Raw genomic sequence first — 18,388 nt, forward strand, 5'->3', positions numbered from 1 at the left:
ACAATGCCAAGAATTTTTTTTTAATCTTATACTCAAGTAAGACTATGTCATTAAAGAAGAGTATAATTCTACACACTTGCACTGAACTCACTCTGCCTGCTATTAATGATATAAATTCAAACATATATGTCATTTCAGGCTATGAACTATGCAGCTTTTAGTTGCTCCACAACAAAAGTAAAAGAATCAAAGAAAAAAAAGAGAGGAGAGTCACTAGCAGACTGTGGACACTGCAGGTTTTCTGTCAGATTAGCATCATCAATCCTCTGTATAGGCAGAAAAAGGCCAGAGCAGCAGTCCTTTAACAGACGCTTGGGACCCCTGTTTTGTTTTGTTTTTTAAATTAAGGTTATTTTGGAGATAGTTAATGATGATGCAATAAGCTTACTGGTGATTGACTGAACATGTTATTATTAACAGGAACAGAACAAAAAAAAATGAAATACAAAAATAAAATAAAATTAAAGTCCATTGGCTCTAAGGAAACATCCTCAGTGTTATGGGGGTAAGCATGGGAAACAGATCTAATCCGGTCCAAAATTCATGGAAATCTGCTGCCTCTTCACGGCCTTTATGTTCTTTTTATCTTGTATCACAGTAAAGATGACAGCAGAAAACACTGATGTGTCCTTTTCCTGGAAAAATAAAAAAAATATTAGAAACATCAAAACCAGAAAAACTAGTAATGCACACACACTAAACACTTTTTTACGCTTTATTCAACATTTGTACACTCTTGGTGTTCCTGGTCAAAAATGACCAAGCATTCAGTTACACCCCCTTTTGTAAGATGAACATACATACGCACTGATCCATATGTATAATGCATGCACATATGAGCACAAACATTGTTTCAGTAGTATCTAACTTTTTCTCATAGGTTGGGTATTTAATGCTCACAGGTCACTGTGTGACAGCATCATGCCAGGTCGATATACCCTGAGGGCGGCTCTTTATTACGTATTTGATTACTAGACAGGTGATTAGGAAAGAGGCCACGACACTGGCAGTAAGGATGGATTAAAGGAGCAAGTGTCAGAAGCTGAAGATGTCATGGAATATAATCCAGAACAAGAAATGACAGATGAGGAGCAATTCAGTGATGAAGAGGAAGGCCATGATGAGGCCATCGCATTTAAGTCAAAGAATGGAAACGTATCAACACCTGAGAATTAAATTGGGCCTTCAGCTGAGAAGGTCATCAGGATGACCGCAGGACCTAAAAATATGCCATATCCTGGATTGGTGATGTCAAATTCTGCTTTGAACAGAGTCCATCAAAACCATAGTGGTAAATTTGACCAACTTGGAAGGGAGACAGATTTACAAAGATAATTGGAGTGTGTCGAGCGCCATCCACTCATCTGTCAGACGCAAGTGCAGTTTGGGGGAAATTTCCTCCATACAAAAATAAAATATTTCCGTTAGAGTTTTGACAGGGAACACAGCAAGTGTTACCTTCTGTGACTGTATAAAAAATTTGAATTGTTTCACAGCAAATGTCCATGGTAACTTTGGCCCAAAGCAGTCTGTAATGTTTCATCTGATTATTGCTTATTGTCAAAGTAATGCACAAATTATGTTTTTTAGAATATGAATTCAAGGCATATTAGCTCAGCTTTTGTGAGTCCTAATGAAAAATTGTTTAACACAAAATAAACACAACATGACCGATGTACCATTATTTACTTTACCTGTTGTCTTTTGAAATCACCAGAGTTTTTCTCCAGGATAGTAGCTTGAATATAGAACATATAAATAATTATTAGAAATGTAACATTCATCCATTTTGTTAACTTCACAGACAGCTATGAACTTTGATTACCTTTGCAATAATCACTGTTGGTTTTCTTGATTGCGTAAGCGAGGAAAGCAACAACAATCAGAACCAAGATGGGACATAGCAGAAAAATAACTGTAGTGGCACTCTGTGACCACACGCTGCACCCAGGAACTAAATTAAAGGTAAAAAAACAACAAAAATAAATTTAAGGACAATATAAATTACAAAATTACCTTTTTTAAATTTTACCTTCTATGAAATCACTATGAACGTGAAACAAAAGGCACTTATTTTTCTGATATTCTAAGAAACAGATAAATGAAACCAGTACCTTGAAGTTTAGTTCCTTTTCCAAACAATATCTTCCCACATGTGGCCACAGCACAATAGTAAGTCCCTTCTTCTGAGGAGCTAATACTTTTATTGAACTGATAAACACAACTCTGCTGAGTCGCAGAGTTACTCCCACATTCATGATGTCTGTTTCCATCAGTGTAGATGATGCTAGGATGAGATGGATTTGATCCTTGTCTAAACCAGAACATACTGAGACCTCCGGAACATGTCTTGTTATCAAAATTAGAGAGGAGTGAACAATGAAGAGTGACTGAGCCTCCTGGAGGGGCTATTTTCTTTTGAACAACAGAATAGTTCGATGTTCTCTGGGTGTTTCCTGTCAAAATAAATATATTAACAAATGTGATTATAAAGAATACTGAAAGAAAAATAGAACAATAGTTTCAACATGTGTTACTTAAAAGATATATTTCACTTAAGGATCACTGGAAACATAAAAAACCCCAAATCAAATGTATCTTAAAGGTAAATTTAATAATATTTGAAAATATTTAAATTGAAAGTTTAGTGATTTTTTTTTCTAAACATGCTCATTGATAAATTATTATCTTTAGTATTTATGTGATAAAGTTTTAGTTGCTGAAGCAAAATGTTATAGAAGAATCACATTTTTACCTTTTACTAACAAATATGTCGCAGTCCATTTGGTATCTTGGAGCCACGCTGTGAATCCACAGTGATAGATTCCCTCGTCCTCTTGTCTTGTCCTCAAAATGGTCAGGTTGGCCAGATTCTTGTCATAATTAACATCCCATTTTGAGTTTTTGAACTCAGGTGCAAAGGCAGGTTCTGCAGAATCCTTCACTGTCCAAATTCTTTGCAGAGAGTCTCCAGGACTCTGCTTGTACCAGTCGACTCTACGGCTGTACTCGGTCTTAGGCAGGTCACACAGCAAAGTTGCAGGTTCACCGAGTTGAACTGTAGTTACTGGAATAAGTGTGTCTAATATGAAAGAAAACATACAAAATCTAAAACATTAAGTCACAATGATGCAGGAAAGCACCAGGTAAAAGTGAACGATAAAGCCAACGTACTTATATGTTGAAAATAACGTTAATAAAATAATAAAGCACTTACATCCTCGATGAAGAAGAAGCAGTATGACCCACAACGCATTCATGTTGGTATTCTCTCTTTTTAGTGACCTTGTAGAAATTTCAGTCAGTGTAGGGGGTAACATGGACCTTTTACACCACACTGTCAAATGCATCTGATTGGTTATCACAGAATAAATATTCAAGTGCAGTTCCTGTCACATGGGTCTTATCCAGGTCTTTGATGAGCAAATTGCCTTTTTCTTTATCCGGCTTCTCACTTTTTTTTAAATATAACATAAGCCTTTTGTAGTTTTTGTTAGAGACAAAATTTTACTTCAACTTTCCCTGCAGTGTCTTAAAAGTTTACAATAGGATGTAGAGGAGCAGTTGTATGAACACACCTGACTTTCACTCAGAAGACTGAGGTTTGAGTCTTATCTGGAATATTTTTGTATTGACTCACTGAGTACTGTGAAGTTTAGACAATAGCTACTTGGTGTTTTTAGAAACCAAACCTACTTAGTGGGACTTGGGTTCCCATCGTGTCACCTTGCTGGTTCTATGACTCAGTGTTTCCAGTTTTCTTATTTTTGCATTTTACTATTGTTTAGTTTCCTCGTTCTTCCTGCTTTAATCATTTGTATTTCTGGTTGTGACTTCTTGTTCATTTAATCTGTTCTCATTTGTGCCTCCCTGTGTAGTCTATCGTGTATGTTTAGTTCTGTCTCATTCTTCTGTGTTCCATGTTTCTCACTTTGTTTCTCTTGTCTCTCTGCTCCAGGGTCATGCATCCAGTTCTCCATTTAGTCACATCTCCGTGTCTCAGTGTCAAGTCTGTGTCTTTGTGAATGTCTTGGTTTCCTGTTTTACTTTGACAGTCTTGCATCATTTGTTAATGTTTCCAGTTTTTCTTCCTTCCCGTCTCGTTATGTGTGATTACTCCTTACTCCCAGCTGTGCTCTCCTCCTGTATCTCATTCCCTTGTTATCTCTCGGTGTGTCCCTCTGCCTGTTGTTGCCTTGCTGTGAGTTTCCTCCGTGCTTCTGGTAAATACCTAGTTTTCTGTTGCTGGTTGAGTTTTTTTTTAGTTTTCTAGTTAGAGTTTCATGTCTCTAATTTCTGGTTTAGTTCTCTTGTATTTAGTGTTGAGTTTTGTACAGCAAAATAAAGCTACGTCCTTTAGTTTATCCTTCTGTGTCTCGAGTCCTGCATTTGTGTCCTACAGTCTGCCTGTCACACAGCTAAACATGAAACACAGAGCATTTTACAGTTTTGGAAAGGCAGTGTTCTTGGCTTTTCATGGCTACCAGGATTTCCATTCTCTGACTTCTGTAAAAGCAAAAACACAGGAATACATTTTTCCATATCATTAGAGGTTGCTTAATGTTACAATATGTTATAAGTTATAATAACATTTTACACAAATAACTTTTTTCACAAATCTTATCTGGGGGAGGAAAATTTGCAGACACAGCTGTTTGGAGACCTAAACACACTTGCATCAACTTCAAAACACTGGGTATTACAACAAGACTTACCGAATATATTGTAAAAATGAATGAGTATAGCCAAGTGTTTACGCAGTTAACGAGCATGCCCAAAGCAGCAGTGTCCATAGTTCAAATCTTAATGAGTTTTGAATTTCTAGATCAGTACCGGTCCGTGGCCCGGAGGTTGGTTCTAATGTGCTGCATACCCATTAATCCACCCCATTCTCCTCTCATGTAAGTGTTCCCTCTGCCACAGTTCAATATTCCATCCCCAACCCACTGAAGTAATTATTCATCTTTTATCTACAGTCCTCTGTATATCCGTGTATCAGTCATTGAGCTGCACTAACTCTGGTTCTTGATATAGAAACCTTCATGTCAAAATGTGTGTGAAGAAAACATGTAGCATCGCAAAATTGTTGCTTAACATTGTTTTCTATGGCGTCAAAATGGCTTCTCTCTTGGTTGTAGTACTAATGCTTCAAAATGGATTACACTGTCTAATAAGCAATGTCAAAATGGATATGCCCATCTTTAGTTTTTGACCTTTCACGTTCTCTCGCTTTTCTCTTTCACAAATTTAACCATTAGAATACACATTTCTATCTCCGATCGGGATTTCTTATTGGACTGGTGACTTCTATCCGACTATCATGCATATCATGATTGTCTGGCATCCTCTTCTGTCAAACCTCTGCTTGTCCTCCTTCAAACCACTCAAAAGTAAGCTCCACCCACTCCACCCTGCTGCTATCATTATGCCACAAATCACCCCAGACACTTCCCTCCGCCCACTCCACCCTGCCTACACTCTGTTCTTCAGCTCTGTTGTGCACTCTCTATTGCTTTGGAAGATTGACCCTAGGTGTTTGAACTCATCCACCTTCACAACTTATGCCTTGCACTTCTCATTTCTACTATTTCTCTGTCACTGCTCACACATCTGCCGTGACTCTGTTCTCATGCTTGACTTGCACAACCTTCACATACTTGCATATTAAAAACTAAGAGAACTATTAAAATGTTTCCGGGTCCTGACATTACACATTGCCATTTGCTGTCACATCTGCAGTTTGTTTTGTTTTTTTTACAATTATCATTTTAATTCATTTTAACTGAAACAACCATCAACAATCTGGCACATGAAGTTAACTTTGTGTTAAAGTATATAATCTAGTGTAGCCTTACTGTGTTTCTTTGATGGTAGTTCATTTTTTGTTTTTTCCAATACCATGTAAGTAAAATAATTTAATTGTAAAGTAAATGAACATTATTTTCTGTTAAGACAAATGGTTACATAACACCCCATGTTTTCTAAGCTTTAATATAAAGATGTCTAAGCCTTCAAAGCAATGCAGTTCTTTATAATGTGATGCAACGTAAAAATGTCCACATGTCACCCATTTTGAGTAGTCATATTTCACAGCGATGTCAATTCTGTGTTCCACAGTTGTGAGGAAGAAGTAAAAACCTAAATGTAGAGTCACATTGCAGAGTATTTAAAAAAAGAAATGAGAACTAATATAAATCTAAAGTTAAACAGAGTCCAAAGAGAAACAGACAAAACAAAACAAGGAACCAGGATGAATGGAGAACATGCAGAATAACTCATAGCAGCACATGAGGAATGAACTGACACTTGCACAAAGAGGAACAGAGGGTTACATAATATGTACAAACAGAGGGCTGACTTTAATAATATAAAATAGCTTTTATTAGTCCCATAGTTGGGAAATTCACAGGGCACATAGGCAGGGAACACACATTAAGTAATATTTAACACTATTAATAATTGTGTTAGTAATTAACGAACATTAGACAAAAGAGGGATGTGAAGCCACCAAAGAGCATCACAGCTTCTTCCCAAACCAAAAAACCCCAAAACAAACAAACAAGCAAACACATTTAAACAAAATAGCACACACAAAAACTGGACTTCTACAGAATACAAATGTGTGTGATGTTAGACTTGAGGAACTGCATAGTATTCAGTATGACAAAGAAATTCTTCAGAAGGGATATCAAGCCTCAATGCTGTTAAGTCCTACAGATTCCAGTTTTCCAGAACAACTATAGTACTAATGAGCATACATTATTCAGTACACAAATAGTTAATTTATGGCTAAAACACTGACATCACTGTAGACTGTTTCTCCCTCTGTCACTTTTTCATTCCTTCGCTCTACTTTACCATTTTTCCTCCTGTTGAAAGCTGGTACAGTATAAACCATGAGGTCCTCTTCTGTCTGAGGAAATAGATGAAGTTTATGATGAGATGGGAATGTTAATTATAAACACGTAGCTAAAACATTAAAACATTTTAATTTTTTCAGTTTTACCTGCTGACCTTGCTGATCACCATCACTGCCTGTTTGGAAGACAGAGACGTTTAAGATGAAAGATGCTGTAGGCTGATTACAAAACAAACAAACAAACAAATAAATAAATAATGTCTATTACCATTCCAACAATCACAAGAGTTTTTCTTGATGGTATAGATGAGGAAACCTATAACCATCAGACTTGTAACCAAAGCAGCACATAACAAAAAGAGAGCTGTGTTGGCCGTCTGCAAATCCCACATGTCAAGTGCTGTAAAAAAATAATCACCCAATAATTGTGATTATTTTGGTAAAATTATCAATTAAAACAAATATATTTTATTGATCACATGGGTATGTTGTGCAGAAGTGTAAAATTTACCTTTAATGTCCAGTTTTGATTCATTTCCAAAAATGATCTGTCCACATATGGCCACAGCACAGTAGTAAGGCCCAGGATCAGAGGAGCTGACGTTCCTTGAGAAGCTGTAGACACATTTACGTTGTGAGGGAGCTTCAGGACTCCCACATTCATCACCACTGTTTCCATGAACATAAATGGAATGGGATTTCTCTGATCCAGCTCTGAACCAGTACACACTGGGATTTTCTGGACACGTTTTCTTCTCATACTTAGAGAGGACTGAACACCGCAGAGTCTCTTGGGCTCCTGAATGAATACGATCAGAAGATCGTATTTGTATGACATCAGGTTCTGGACCTTTTGAAAAAGATTAACATAAATAAATAAATGAACTTTATTGAGATGCCATTGAACTGAACATTTTAAAATTAGACTCATAAGCACATAGACTTTTTTTTTTTTTACCTTTGATTGTCAGAAATGTTCCCTCCAAAAAGGTCATAGCAAGCTGTCTGACTTTTATGCAGTAGTAAAAACCAGTATCACTTAGTTTAGTTTTACTGATTTGCATAATAAAGGTTCCAGGTTCTTGTTTTACTGTAATATGAGACGTATTGTTAACATCGTCATAATCAAAGGTGAATGTTCCTCCCAAGAATTCAAACTGGTTTCCAGAAACAAGTCTGATCCAAAATAATGTTTCCTGGTGCAAAAGTGTTGACTGGCGAATACACGAAAGTGTCACATTTTGTCCAACATCAACAGTCTTTGTCACAAAATTGTGATCATTTGAGCAACCTGGAAAAACAAACAAACAAAAAAAGTTATGATACTTGTAAACAAATAGTATTACAAACAAGAAAGATAAACTGTTGTCTGCCACGTGCTAAATTACTGTGAGAACATATGCATGGTACTTTAATTATAACTGCAACACGTCTTTGATACATACTTACCCCCCATTCTGGCTGTCAGCAGGAAATAAAATAGGACCATCATTTTCTTATTAAAACACATTTACATTGGAGCATATGATGATATGACCAGCTTTAAAATAGACGTGCAATGTGGGAGGGAACAATTTTAGATCAGTCTGATTGGCCTTGCTTTGCTTTCTCATTCACTATATTACCACAGTGGAAATATCAACTATATTTCCTACATAAACACATGAAACAACACCAATGAGTAGCACCGCTAGTCATTGGTGCTAGTATTTCTTTAGTGTTGTTTAATTCAAACACATTAAACATGAAAAGCTCTTTTCATTATATACATTTAGAAAGTTTTCAGCTGAAACTAAATAAATGAACTAAAATAGGTCTATAGAAAGATAAGATAAGACAGTTTTCAGCTAAATAAAAGATGTTTGTCTGACAAAGCAAAGACAAACTTGCAGTAATGTGAATCAGTTCAATGTCTTTCAGTTTCAAGCTTTTTGTATATCATGAGATAATAAATACTCTCTTCTTACCATTTTCTAAAATGTATTAAATACAGTCTCAGATGAACAACAACTCATGGTATATTACACAATTTCATGATTTATGTAGCAAAAATTGAACGAAAATGCTCAGGTTAACCTCACCTCATTCTAATATATTGTGTTTGTTATGCATCAAATGTGACACTGTGCATTATGACGATACATCTGGACTTTGGTTTCATCTATCCACAGGACATTGTGAATAATCTTTTTCATTATAGAATGATGGGATTGTCTGTCTTCCTTGGCATTGTGTTCACACACTAAAAAATACCTCCAAACTTTCCAAACTTTTGTTTTTACAGAGGTGGCTTATGATCAACTAAGTGTATTTGATTAGCATTACCCGGCTGCTACTTGCTCTTTAATCCCTGTGGAAGCAGTAGGGGTATGCCTCTGTTAAATAAATAATGTCACAGTGTTTCATGCCTTGTCCCGGGATTTATGTACGTATTAGAGCAGCGGTCCCCAACCTTTTTTGCGCCACGCACCGGTTTATGCCCGACAATATTTTCACGGACCGGCCTTTAAGGTGTTGCGGATAAATACAACAAAATAAAACTAGTACCGGTACCGAAAAAAAGAAAATTTATTCATAACACGCGTGAAAAGACCCAGGAAAACTGAGTAAATGATAAAAACGATAACAAAATAACGCTGAAAACCGATAAAAACCCTGAAAACCATACATTTCACACCTGAGCCTCAACTCTCGCGGCCCGGTACCAAACGACTCACGGACCGGTACCGGTCCGAGGCCCGGGGGTTGGGGACCGCTGTATTAGAGTATTCAGGATTTTAACTAACTGACGGTTTGCTTCTTTTAAAAACATGTACTCATTGGTTCTTCAAAAGTTAAACACTGTCTGTATACAACTTTAGCATTTTTTCCATTCAGTTTTGTTTTCAGTTCAGTATTTATGATGGTGTTAGCCTTGTTTTCAGAAAAAAAAACCAAGACATCATTTGACTACAATATTACATAAGCAAGCAAGCTAAGTCTGATCCACAAAGGAAAACATTCTGTGCGATACATGTTTTTATTAAACATTTGAACATAATACCACACAAACACTTGTAGAGGATATAAAGTCAGAGAGATACATGTTTTTAAAACGACAAGGAGCAGGCGCATCTAGTTCACGTAGAGCGGCTGCAAAACAACAACATACAAGCAGAGCTCAGCAGGCAGCACAACAAATTTTGGATCCTTCACTCTTAGTTAGCGGTGAGCACAGCACATGCCACGTCTGATGTGAAAGGGCCTTTATGCTGCGCAGTGTGACTCACAGCAATGGTCCTAGGTCTGCCCTGACTTTGTGTTAAAGTAATACTAAATTAATAATGGTATTTCTGACAATTTGTATAGGACAACTTTATCCTTTCAAACCTTACTCATGTCATATCTCATGTAGAGATCCTCCAACTTCAAACTGTGTTACCCTACCAGGACCTGAAGCTCAGTAAAGAACCCCACCGACAGCCAAACCCACCTGTTGTCTGATTGGGTTGTTAAATTTGTGATTGACATGACACTGACCAATCAGCTGAAAGGAAGAAAAATCGGGTCAAAATTCATACTTGCAAGTTGAAACTCACCCATAAGCAGGGAACTTGAGTCCAGAGTTTTATAGGTAGTTTTTTGCTTTGTATCTGTAAGCAGATCTTAACAAAAATAATTTGTAAATATGTTTTACAAACACAAATCATTTTTTACACACACACACACACACACACACACACACACACACACACACACACACACACAATTTTTCTTCTACAAATACACAAACAGATGATTTTCAGATATTTTGGTGTGCAAGGTTACAAAACTCTCAACTCACAACTAGTTGTGATTTACAAGTACAAAATATTTATGACCACAATTTGAGCCCACAGACTCCCACATATAAACTTGACACAGAGACAGGACTGAACTCAGACTTACAAACTTACATATGTGGCCTATACACCTTTTGAAAGTGTGAGATGAGAATGTGTGGTTTTGGATACATTTCCTCTTATTGTCCCCTGAAGCTTCGACGCTTTTCTTCAACCTCACAAGTGAACAAATGCAAAGTAGCTCACAGTGCTCGAGAAATCCTCTTTTTTTTCTGTAAGTATTAAATGAGATATCTAATTTGAAATCATTTTTAATCTTTGAAATAAAGGGAACAATTTCTCACACGGTAATTCTTTCTAAACTAATGTATTAGATTTTGGCACATGGACTGTATAATGTCTGTGTGTGAAAAGTAAATGCAGAAGTACCAAAAATCTGCATTCTTCTAAATGACGAGGAGGGTTGAAACGCTTAGTGGGGCAAACTGTGAGAAAAAAATAACTCTGCCATTCTTTAAGTAGCCAGAATAAAGGAAGTGATAACTTCTAACACACACCTATGTGTATTTTTACTAAATAGGCAGAAGGCAATTTCTGACATTTCCGCCAATGACCTGTTTGTGCTTTAGAAACACTCCTCACCGTGTGACTATTTGGGCAAGGAGAGAACATTAGCGCGAGGCAAGAGTGCTGCAGTACAATGACCTTAAAACTGACTGTATTCATTCTGCTTTTTACACCAGGTAAGTGCACTTCTTTTTCAGTGTGAAAGACATGATGCACATCTTCTGTTTGTAATGTGCGATGTCTGAAAACTCAAATATACACAGCAAAATCTCCAGTGTTAAATTAACACTGGAGAGTGTCTATATGGGTCCACACCTCTGAGTGTTAAATACAACACTGTTGAGTGTTAAATTAACACTTTTGACAGTATCATATGTTTAAAAGTAACCTAGTCAGTTTTGAAGATTAACAATGGCTAACACTGAGCAGTGCTGATTTTCTAACACTGGAATATTTCTAACATTTTGAGTTATTTTCCAGTGTTAGAAAATCAGCACTGCTCAGTGTTAGCCATTGTTAATCTTCAAAACTGACTAGGTTACTTTTAAACATATAACACTGTCAAAAGTGTTAATTTAACACTGGAGATTTTGCTGTGTATCTTAGCCATAGTTGTGTACTAATGTTTCTACAGGTAATTACATTGATATTGTCCTGTAGTGTTGAAACTGTTCTTATTTTCCTTTTTTCACAGCCCTGATTCTGGCTGCTGACCTTCTTCCACCGATTTCTTTGACTGCTGTTGAACCTGGTGACAATGTTACTTTAGTGTGTAATGTCTCTGGGGTGGAAATGAAATATTTCTACTGGCATAAACAGCCTCTTGGACATATGGTCCAAACTGTTGCCAAAGTCATCCGTGGCCAAAGCACTATTTCTGAGGAATTCAAAGATTCTCGTTTCACAGTTATAAAAAAGGCATCTCAGTATTTTCTAACTATCAGAAATGTCAGTAAAGAGCATGAAGCAACATATTTCTGTCACACTGGAACAGATTACTCTCCTAAATTCAGTGGAGGAACATTCTTGTTTGTGAATGGTACATTTTTTTTCTTTAATCTGTCAGTCTCACTGATCACCTTCAATTTTTAATTAACTAAAAATAGTTTATGTTATGAATTTGTCTGATTCACAGATCACAGTAACCAGAAATGTGTCTACGTGAAACAAAGTCCACAGAGGGCATCGGTTCTTCTGGGACACTCAGTGACACTAAATTGTTCGCTTCTCTCGAAGAACAAAGAAACTGCTGTCCAGTGTTCAGATGAACACACAGTGTACTGGTTGAGAGCTGGACCAGAAGGATTTGATTTAAACATCATTAACACTCACAGGAACAGCAGAACTGAAGATGTGAAGAGAAGTTGTGTCTTCAGCCTGTCCAAAACGATACAGAACTCCTCTGATGCTGGGACTTACTATTGTGCTGTGGTCACATGTGGAAAGATCCTGTTTGGTAATGGAACTCAAGTAGAGACACGTATGTAGTGAACATTGGTATTTAAATCAGAAACTAGCTTGCTTTTTCTTTTTTTTTAGAAAATTGTTTTACTCATTTCATCAGTAAATCAATATTTGTATCAATATCTTATAGACTGATTTCGAATACACGAGCATAACTCCCAATAGTCTGTATAAAATAAATATGATAAATTTCCATAAAAATCAGGACCTGAATTAGAACCTGTTGTCCTTGCTCTTGGAATACTGCTGGCCTGCTGTGTTTCTGTGATTGCCTTTCTTATTTTCTACATAAAACAAAGCAGCACAACAAAGGAGCACTGCAGAGGTAGGTTAATACATACACACACACACAAAATACACACACACACCCATATATACATATATATATATATATGGACTGCTCCACCTTCCCAACAGTTATAGAAAAGATCCTTAGCAAGTTACCTTGCCAACTTGGGTCAGCAAATTTCTCCTAACCCTAAGTAAGGAATCCACAAAGGACTTAGAAACAGTACATTTCACGTGTTTCATTACACGGTGAATACATCATTCCAGTTAAGCCAAAAGAACTTTATTGCCTTCTAAAAGCCTGTCAGTAAAATGTCACAAACAGGACAGGAGACAGGGTGCAACCCTAATCACCTGATTGCCCCGTGTGTATTTAAGTCCTCCGTCTTCCTGTGTTCAGGGTTGCATCGTCTGTGTTACCTGCCACCATGTTGTCACAGTCGTCACAGTCATAGTCATTGTTGTTTATAGTTGAGTTTAGCCACTGTCCTTGTTGTTTTGTCACGCCACCTTGTATCAGCCATAATAATGGCTCGCCTTTTGTATAAAGTTCACTTCCATCTCCTTGCCTGTGTCTGCTCCTGGATTCACCTCACTCACTCCACTCGGTCTGCCCTGCAGACAGTGACATCCAGGTCCCAACCACTAGATGCATTCTGTCTGTTTATAAGTGGCCCTTAATAAAACAGTGTCATGACAGCTGTAACCATATTCCTCATATGTAAACTCAAAAATTCAAAACTCCTTTACCTTTTCTCTTTATAGGGGAAATGCATGCGTCCAGTCATTTTGGACAGGACGTGTCAAATGTGGCTCAAGCAGTTTTGGTAAATATACCTTTGGACATGCTGCAGTATGTCTTGTGGAGAGGACATGCATAATATCATACTCACAGCATATAAGTTATATATTATAATCTTGTTTTGCCATTTTGTTAAATGTGTTCCAATATCATTATATAATAAACTGGAATAAAGTTACAAGGTAAACAGCAAAGTCTTAAATTAAATATGTAACTTATTAATAATTCTAATCTCAGTAATCTCATTTAAATTCATCCTGATTCTCCACCCATCAAATCTGAAATATGTGTCATTTCAGCCTATGAACTATTCATCGGTGGATTTCTCTGCAACAAGTGTAAAAAGAGGGAAGAAGAGGAGAGAGTCACTGCAAGACTATGTGTACACTGATGTTAAAGACTACCAGCGACGCTCTGTATAAGACAAGGGCAGAAGCCAGATGCTCTGACCTTTTTAACTTTTGCTAACAAAAGTTTAATATTTGGAGACCATTCCCCAATGCAAATACTGTTTATTATCTAAAGACTCCGATCAGCTCATGTGGGAGAGAACGTCTTCTTAAGTTCCATGTATATATCCATATGCTTATGCTTATGCTTAGGGTCACATGGGGGATGGAGCTTATTTCAGCTGCCATAGGGTGAGAGGAAGAGCACATCTTGGACAGATCACCAATCAGTCATGGTAAATGGTAAATGGCCTGCATTTGTATAGCACTTTACTCAGTCCCTAAGGACCCCAAAGCGCTTTACACTACATTCAGTCATTCACCCATTCACACACTGGTGATGGCAGCTACATTGTAGCCACAGCTGCCCTGGGGTACACTGACAGAGGCGAGGCGACAGAGCGCTACACGTCCACATTCACACCAACCAACTGAATTACAGGATGTATTTTGCCTTTGACCTTAAAAAGGTGCAAAACAACAGACATTTGTTTTGGACAAGAGTTTGGCAAACGTTTGCTTTATTTACATAAGTGGAGACATTTTTACAATATGAATAAATTCTGTATGATAAAGACTGGTCCAGATTTGTACAATAAATCATACAATAAGCTCACTGCTGCAGTTTTTTGTCTTGATACAGATTGTAATGTAAGGTTCTTAAAACCACTGATCGTTTTTAATGTTGAAATCTGTAAACGTCTCTGATATACGGTTACTCTGGATAAAGTGCCTTTACGTGTAGAAAAACTGCAGGTGGGATATAAAGTTGCATTTCCTCAGTATAATAACCATGACCACAAAAATAGAATAGAAATATTCATTTATTTTATTTAAATCAAATAAAATTTGTAACTTTGTTGTAAAAAAATTAAGAAATGTGAGAAAGGGGAGCACGGGAAACTATGTATATTACGTAGCTGGGCATCTCATCACATGCATTGTTTTAATTAGTTTTTTGAAGTATTTGGAGGATTTTTTTTCTTTACAGCAGGCTGAAAGGAGATGGCATGAGATGAGAGAACAACAAATACCACTCATGGCCAGATTAGACAAGAATGTTGTATATTCTGGCTGAATGGAAGAATGAGATTCATTCAGTATACAATACTGAGTACTACAGCTTATAGGCATTAAAGATAAGCCAACATCAACTAGGTGATCACATACCAAGTGATGCTAAACAGGTTTGCTAATTCAGTGATCCATCCCTAAAGTCTTGCAAGTCATGTTGATCTTCTGCATCTTCACTGCTTTTGCACCTTTTAATGCACCTCTGTTAGCTTTCATCATGGTAAAGACAGCAGCAGAAAACAACCACGTGTCCTTATTCTGGGAAAAAGATAAATAAAAATATTAGCAATATTGAATGCTAAACACCAATACATTTTGATTATTTTACAGAGATAACCCAAGCTTTACCTGTTGATTTTTCTGACTGCTGAATCTTTTCTGTGGAACAGCACCTTGTTTATGGAATATATCGATAAATATTAATAGAAATGCAAAACTTTTTACTTTAATTATTTTTAGCTAAAACACTGTGGTAAACTTTAATTGCCTGAGAAATGATCACTAATGTTTTTCTTGATGAGGACAGCTATAACTTTTTGTTTAAATTTGATGGGATAGCTATGATTAGCTTATATTACCTTCACAATAATCCCTGCTGTTTTTCTTTGACATGCAAATCAGGACAGCTATAACAATCAGACATATAGTCAAGACAGCACACAGCAGAAGAATAACTGTACTGGCACCCTGTGACCACGTACAGTCTCCTGGAACAATAACAAAAGAAGAGAAATACAGTAACAGATGAGTAAAAGTCAACCTACTGATTAGATTCCTATAAATGTGAAATTTTACACCCAAAAACTAATTATGGTCTATACACTTACATTTTTAAATATTCAAATGAACAGATCATGGTACACCTACCTTGAATATTCACTTTAGTTCCATTTCCAAATAATATCTCCCCACATATGTCCACAGCACAGTAGTAAGTCCCAGCATCAGAGGAGCTGACGTTCTTAGAGAAGCGATAAACACATCTCTTCTGAGTCTCAGATCGATTCTCACATTCATCATGTGTATTTCCATGAGTATAGATGATGTTTGGATGAGATTTATTTGATCCGGCTCTGAACCAAAAGACACTAAGATCTTCTGAACATGTTGCTTTGTCAAAGACAGAGATGATCGAACATTGCAGCGTCAATGATTCTCCTGGATGGAGTGGGTCTAATACTGGAGGCCACTGAACAACAGTATAGTTTGATGTCATCTGAGTATTTCCTGTGTATTACAAAAGATACAGAGATGCTTTAAAGCTTATAGTAGAAACTTTAAAGTTTGTAAAAGTAGCTCAGTCTTACCTTTTACTGACAAATACGTCTCACTCCACTGAATGGGATACATCCACTCAGCTATTCCACAGTGATAGATTCCCTCATCCTCTTGGACTGTCTTCAGAACGGTCAGGTTGCAAACATTATTAGCATTTTCCACATTAAATCTCTTTCTAGAAAACTCAGGACTATATTCAGGTGGTGCTGATTTTGACAATGTCACAATTAATTTAAGACCATCTCCAGCACTCTGTTTGTACCAGTGGACTGTTATACTGCCGAATTCTTTAATGGGCAAAGCACATGTTAATGTTGCTGCTTCACCGAGCTGAACGGTTTTTACTGGGACCAGAGAATCTGAAGAAAAAGAAAAACAAATAGAAAAAGTGTTACAAGAAAAAAAAGAAACATTTAAATGATAATTGTATTAATTGTAATTTTAGTATGTAGAGTTTCAACAAAGAAAATTATTAGTGAAAATAAAAAAGCGCTTAAATTCTCTATAAAAGTTAAGAAAATTATTATAGAGAATAATGAAAAACCACTTACACCCTCGATGAAGAAAACTCAGTGTAATCCATACCATGATCATCTTGGCAATGTCTTTTGCTAGAAGCGTTCTTCATATTTCAGCTAGAAGAGGAGGAGGGATTGTTTTAGACTAACCTGTAAAATGCTGCTGATTGGTTATCAAACAGGTCATTTCAGAAGTCGTCTTCCTGTCACATTAGTCCGATCCTTCATTTTGTAAAACATCACTTGTCTTTTACCTTTCATCACAGTTATCCAAGTTGTTTACTTTTTTCGTTTAAGATAAGATAAGATAACCTTTATTAGTCCCACACGTGGGAAATTTGTTTTGTCACAGCAGGAAGTGGACAGTGCAAAAGTTATGAGGCAAAAATTAGAATACAATAAGAATAAATACAGTACACAGCTGTACAGAATAGAATAAAATAAAATACTATATACAGTAGAATAAAATAAAATAAATATACAATAAGATAAAAATAGAATACAAATACAAATACTATATACAACTGAGTAAAAATACAACAATGACAGAAAGGATTATTGCACTTAGTATTATTGCATATGTATGGATGTGTGTGCTTGATCAGTTAAAGTCTTTATTATGGAGTCTGACAGCAGTGGGGAGGAAAGACCTGCGAAATCTCTCCGTCCCACACCGTGGGTGCCGCAGTCTCCCACTGAAGGAGCTGCTCAGTGCTGTCACAGTCTGCTGCATGGGGTGGGAGATGTTGTCCAACAGGGATGACAGCTTAGCCGCCGTTCTCCTGTCACTCACCACCTCCACTGGGTCCAGAGGGCATCCTAGAACAGAGCTGGTTTGATGGTTGTTTTGAATGTTTTTGTGTACAAGTTGTGTTCTGACTGATTGGTCTTCTGGTCTTTTGACTTGAACACTGGTAGCTTTGTTTTGTCATATGTACTTCATTCTGCTTATGTCGTGCCTCAAGGCACGTCATGCTGTAGGTTACAGAACCTACAGTATTTGGAGGAAAAGCTCAACAAATGACCCCCTATAATTAACCACTTTGAGTTGGTGAGAAGGATAAACTAAGTTTTAACAGGAACAAACCTCTGTCAGAACCAGGTTTAGGTAGTGGCAATCTACCATGACCGTTTCTGTGCTATGTTGAATTCTTTAACCAGACTGAAACACTTCAAATAAGTCAATTATCTGCCAATGATCATTTGAAATGGTTTCTCAGCGGCTTCTTCTCTGACTCCACCTTATGGTAGAGCTGCTCTTCCAAGTT

The 18,388-nt window shown here is 36.9% G+C and overlaps 4 protein-coding genes across 4 annotated transcripts; 1 reads left to right on the plus strand and 3 right to left on the minus strand.

Moving 5' to 3' along the window:
- Positions 1–524: 524 nt before the first annotated feature.
- Positions 525–3,260, minus strand: LOC146581535 (uncharacterized). The gene is made up of 6 exons (XM_085249002.1): positions 3,218–3,260; positions 2,756–3,082; positions 2,115–2,456; positions 1,826–1,954; positions 1,695–1,738; positions 525–635 (listed from the first exon to the last, which is right to left on the minus strand). The coding sequence occupies exons 1-6, from the start codon at positions 3,258–3,260 to the stop codon at positions 525–527; spliced, it is 996 nt and encodes a 331-aa protein (XP_085105128.1).
- A 3,518-nt stretch (positions 3,261–6,778) lies between these two features.
- LOC146581536 (uncharacterized) lies at positions 6,779–8,315 on the minus strand. Its single transcript, XM_085249012.1, has 6 exons — positions 8,309–8,315; positions 7,818–8,150; positions 7,371–7,709; positions 7,128–7,259; positions 7,007–7,035; positions 6,779–6,913 (listed from the first exon to the last, which is right to left on the minus strand). Exons 1-6 carry the CDS (start codon positions 8,313–8,315, stop codon positions 6,779–6,781), a joined length of 975 nt encoding a protein of 324 aa, XP_085105138.1.
- A 2,989-nt stretch (positions 8,316–11,304) lies between these two features.
- LOC146581537 (uncharacterized) lies at positions 11,305–14,223 on the plus strand. Its single transcript, XM_085249023.1, has 6 exons — positions 11,305–11,423; positions 11,942–12,286; positions 12,383–12,727; positions 12,917–13,036; positions 13,765–13,826; positions 14,101–14,223. The coding sequence occupies exons 1-6, from the start codon at positions 11,381–11,383 to the stop codon at positions 14,221–14,223; spliced, it is 1,038 nt and encodes a 345-aa protein (XP_085105149.1). The 5' UTR covers positions 11,305–11,380.
- Positions 14,224–15,113: 890 nt separating this feature from the next.
- Positions 15,114–17,196, minus strand: LOC146581538 (signal-regulatory protein beta-2-like). Its single transcript, XM_085246686.1, has 6 exons — positions 17,154–17,196; positions 16,632–16,961; positions 16,192–16,551; positions 15,903–16,031; positions 15,673–15,716; positions 15,114–15,582 (listed from the first exon to the last, which is right to left on the minus strand). Exons 1-6 carry the CDS (start codon positions 17,194–17,196, stop codon positions 15,448–15,450), a joined length of 1,041 nt encoding a protein of 346 aa, XP_085102812.1. The 3' UTR covers positions 15,114–15,447.
- Between the last annotated feature and the right edge of the window lie 1,192 nt (positions 17,197–18,388).

Source organism: Mchenga conophoros, linkage group LG2 (genome assembly GCF_057382185.1).
Source record: "Mchenga conophoros isolate Kocher_MC1m ecotype Shallow Benthic linkage group LG2, M_conophoros_male_GT1.1, whole genome shotgun sequence".
Taxonomy (NCBI): domain Eukaryota; kingdom Metazoa; phylum Chordata; class Actinopteri; order Cichliformes; family Cichlidae; genus Mchenga; species Mchenga conophoros.

What these genes read in the sequence shown, in the direction of transcription:
- LOC146581535 (XM_085249002.1), bottom strand. Translation starts at nt 3,260, where the DNA reads ATGAATGCGTTGTGGGTCATACTGCTTCTTCTTCATCGAGGAT. An exon ending in GCTTCTTCTTCATCGAGGAT is followed by an intron (nt 3,083 to 3,217) that starts GTAAGTGCTTTA and finishes CTTTCATATTAG; the next exon opens with ACACACTTATTCCAGTAACT. An exon ending in AAAAGGAACTAAACTTCAAG is followed by an intron (nt 1,955 to 2,114) that starts GTACTGGTTTCA and finishes CCTTTAATTTAG; the next exon opens with TTCCTGGGTGCAGCGTGTGG.
- LOC146581536 (XM_085249012.1), bottom strand. An exon ending in AACATTTCTGACAATCAAAG is followed by an intron (nt 7,710 to 7,817) that starts GTAAAAAAAAAA and finishes CTTTTTCAAAAG; the next exon opens with GTCCAGAACCTGATGTCATA. An exon ending in GTGATCAGCAAGGTCAGCAG is followed by an intron (nt 6,914 to 7,006) that starts GTAAAACTGAAA and finishes CTATTTCCTCAG; the next exon opens with ACAGAAGAGGACCTCATGGT.
- LOC146581537 (XM_085249023.1), top strand. Translation starts at nt 11,381, where the DNA reads ATGACCTTAAAACTGACTGTATTCATTCTGCTTTTTACACCAG. An exon ending in CATTCTGCTTTTTACACCAG is followed by an intron (nt 11,424 to 11,941) that starts GTAAGTGCACTT and finishes CTTTTTTCACAG; the next exon opens with CCCTGATTCTGGCTGCTGAC. An exon ending in AACATTCTTGTTTGTGAATG is followed by an intron (nt 12,287 to 12,382) that starts GTACATTTTTTT and finishes TCTGATTCACAG; the next exon opens with ATCACAGTAACCAGAAATGT.
- LOC146581538 (XM_085246686.1), bottom strand. Translation starts at nt 17,196, where the DNA reads ATGATCATGGTATGGATTACACTGAGTTTTCTTCATCGAGGGT. An exon ending in GAGTTTTCTTCATCGAGGGT is followed by an intron (nt 16,962 to 17,153) that starts GTAAGTGGTTTT and finishes CTTTTTCTTCAG; the next exon opens with ATTCTCTGGTCCCAGTAAAA. An exon ending in GCAGTCAGAAAAATCAACAG is followed by an intron (nt 15,583 to 15,672) that starts GTAAAGCTTGGG and finishes TCTTTTTCCCAG; the next exon opens with AATAAGGACACGTGGTTGTT.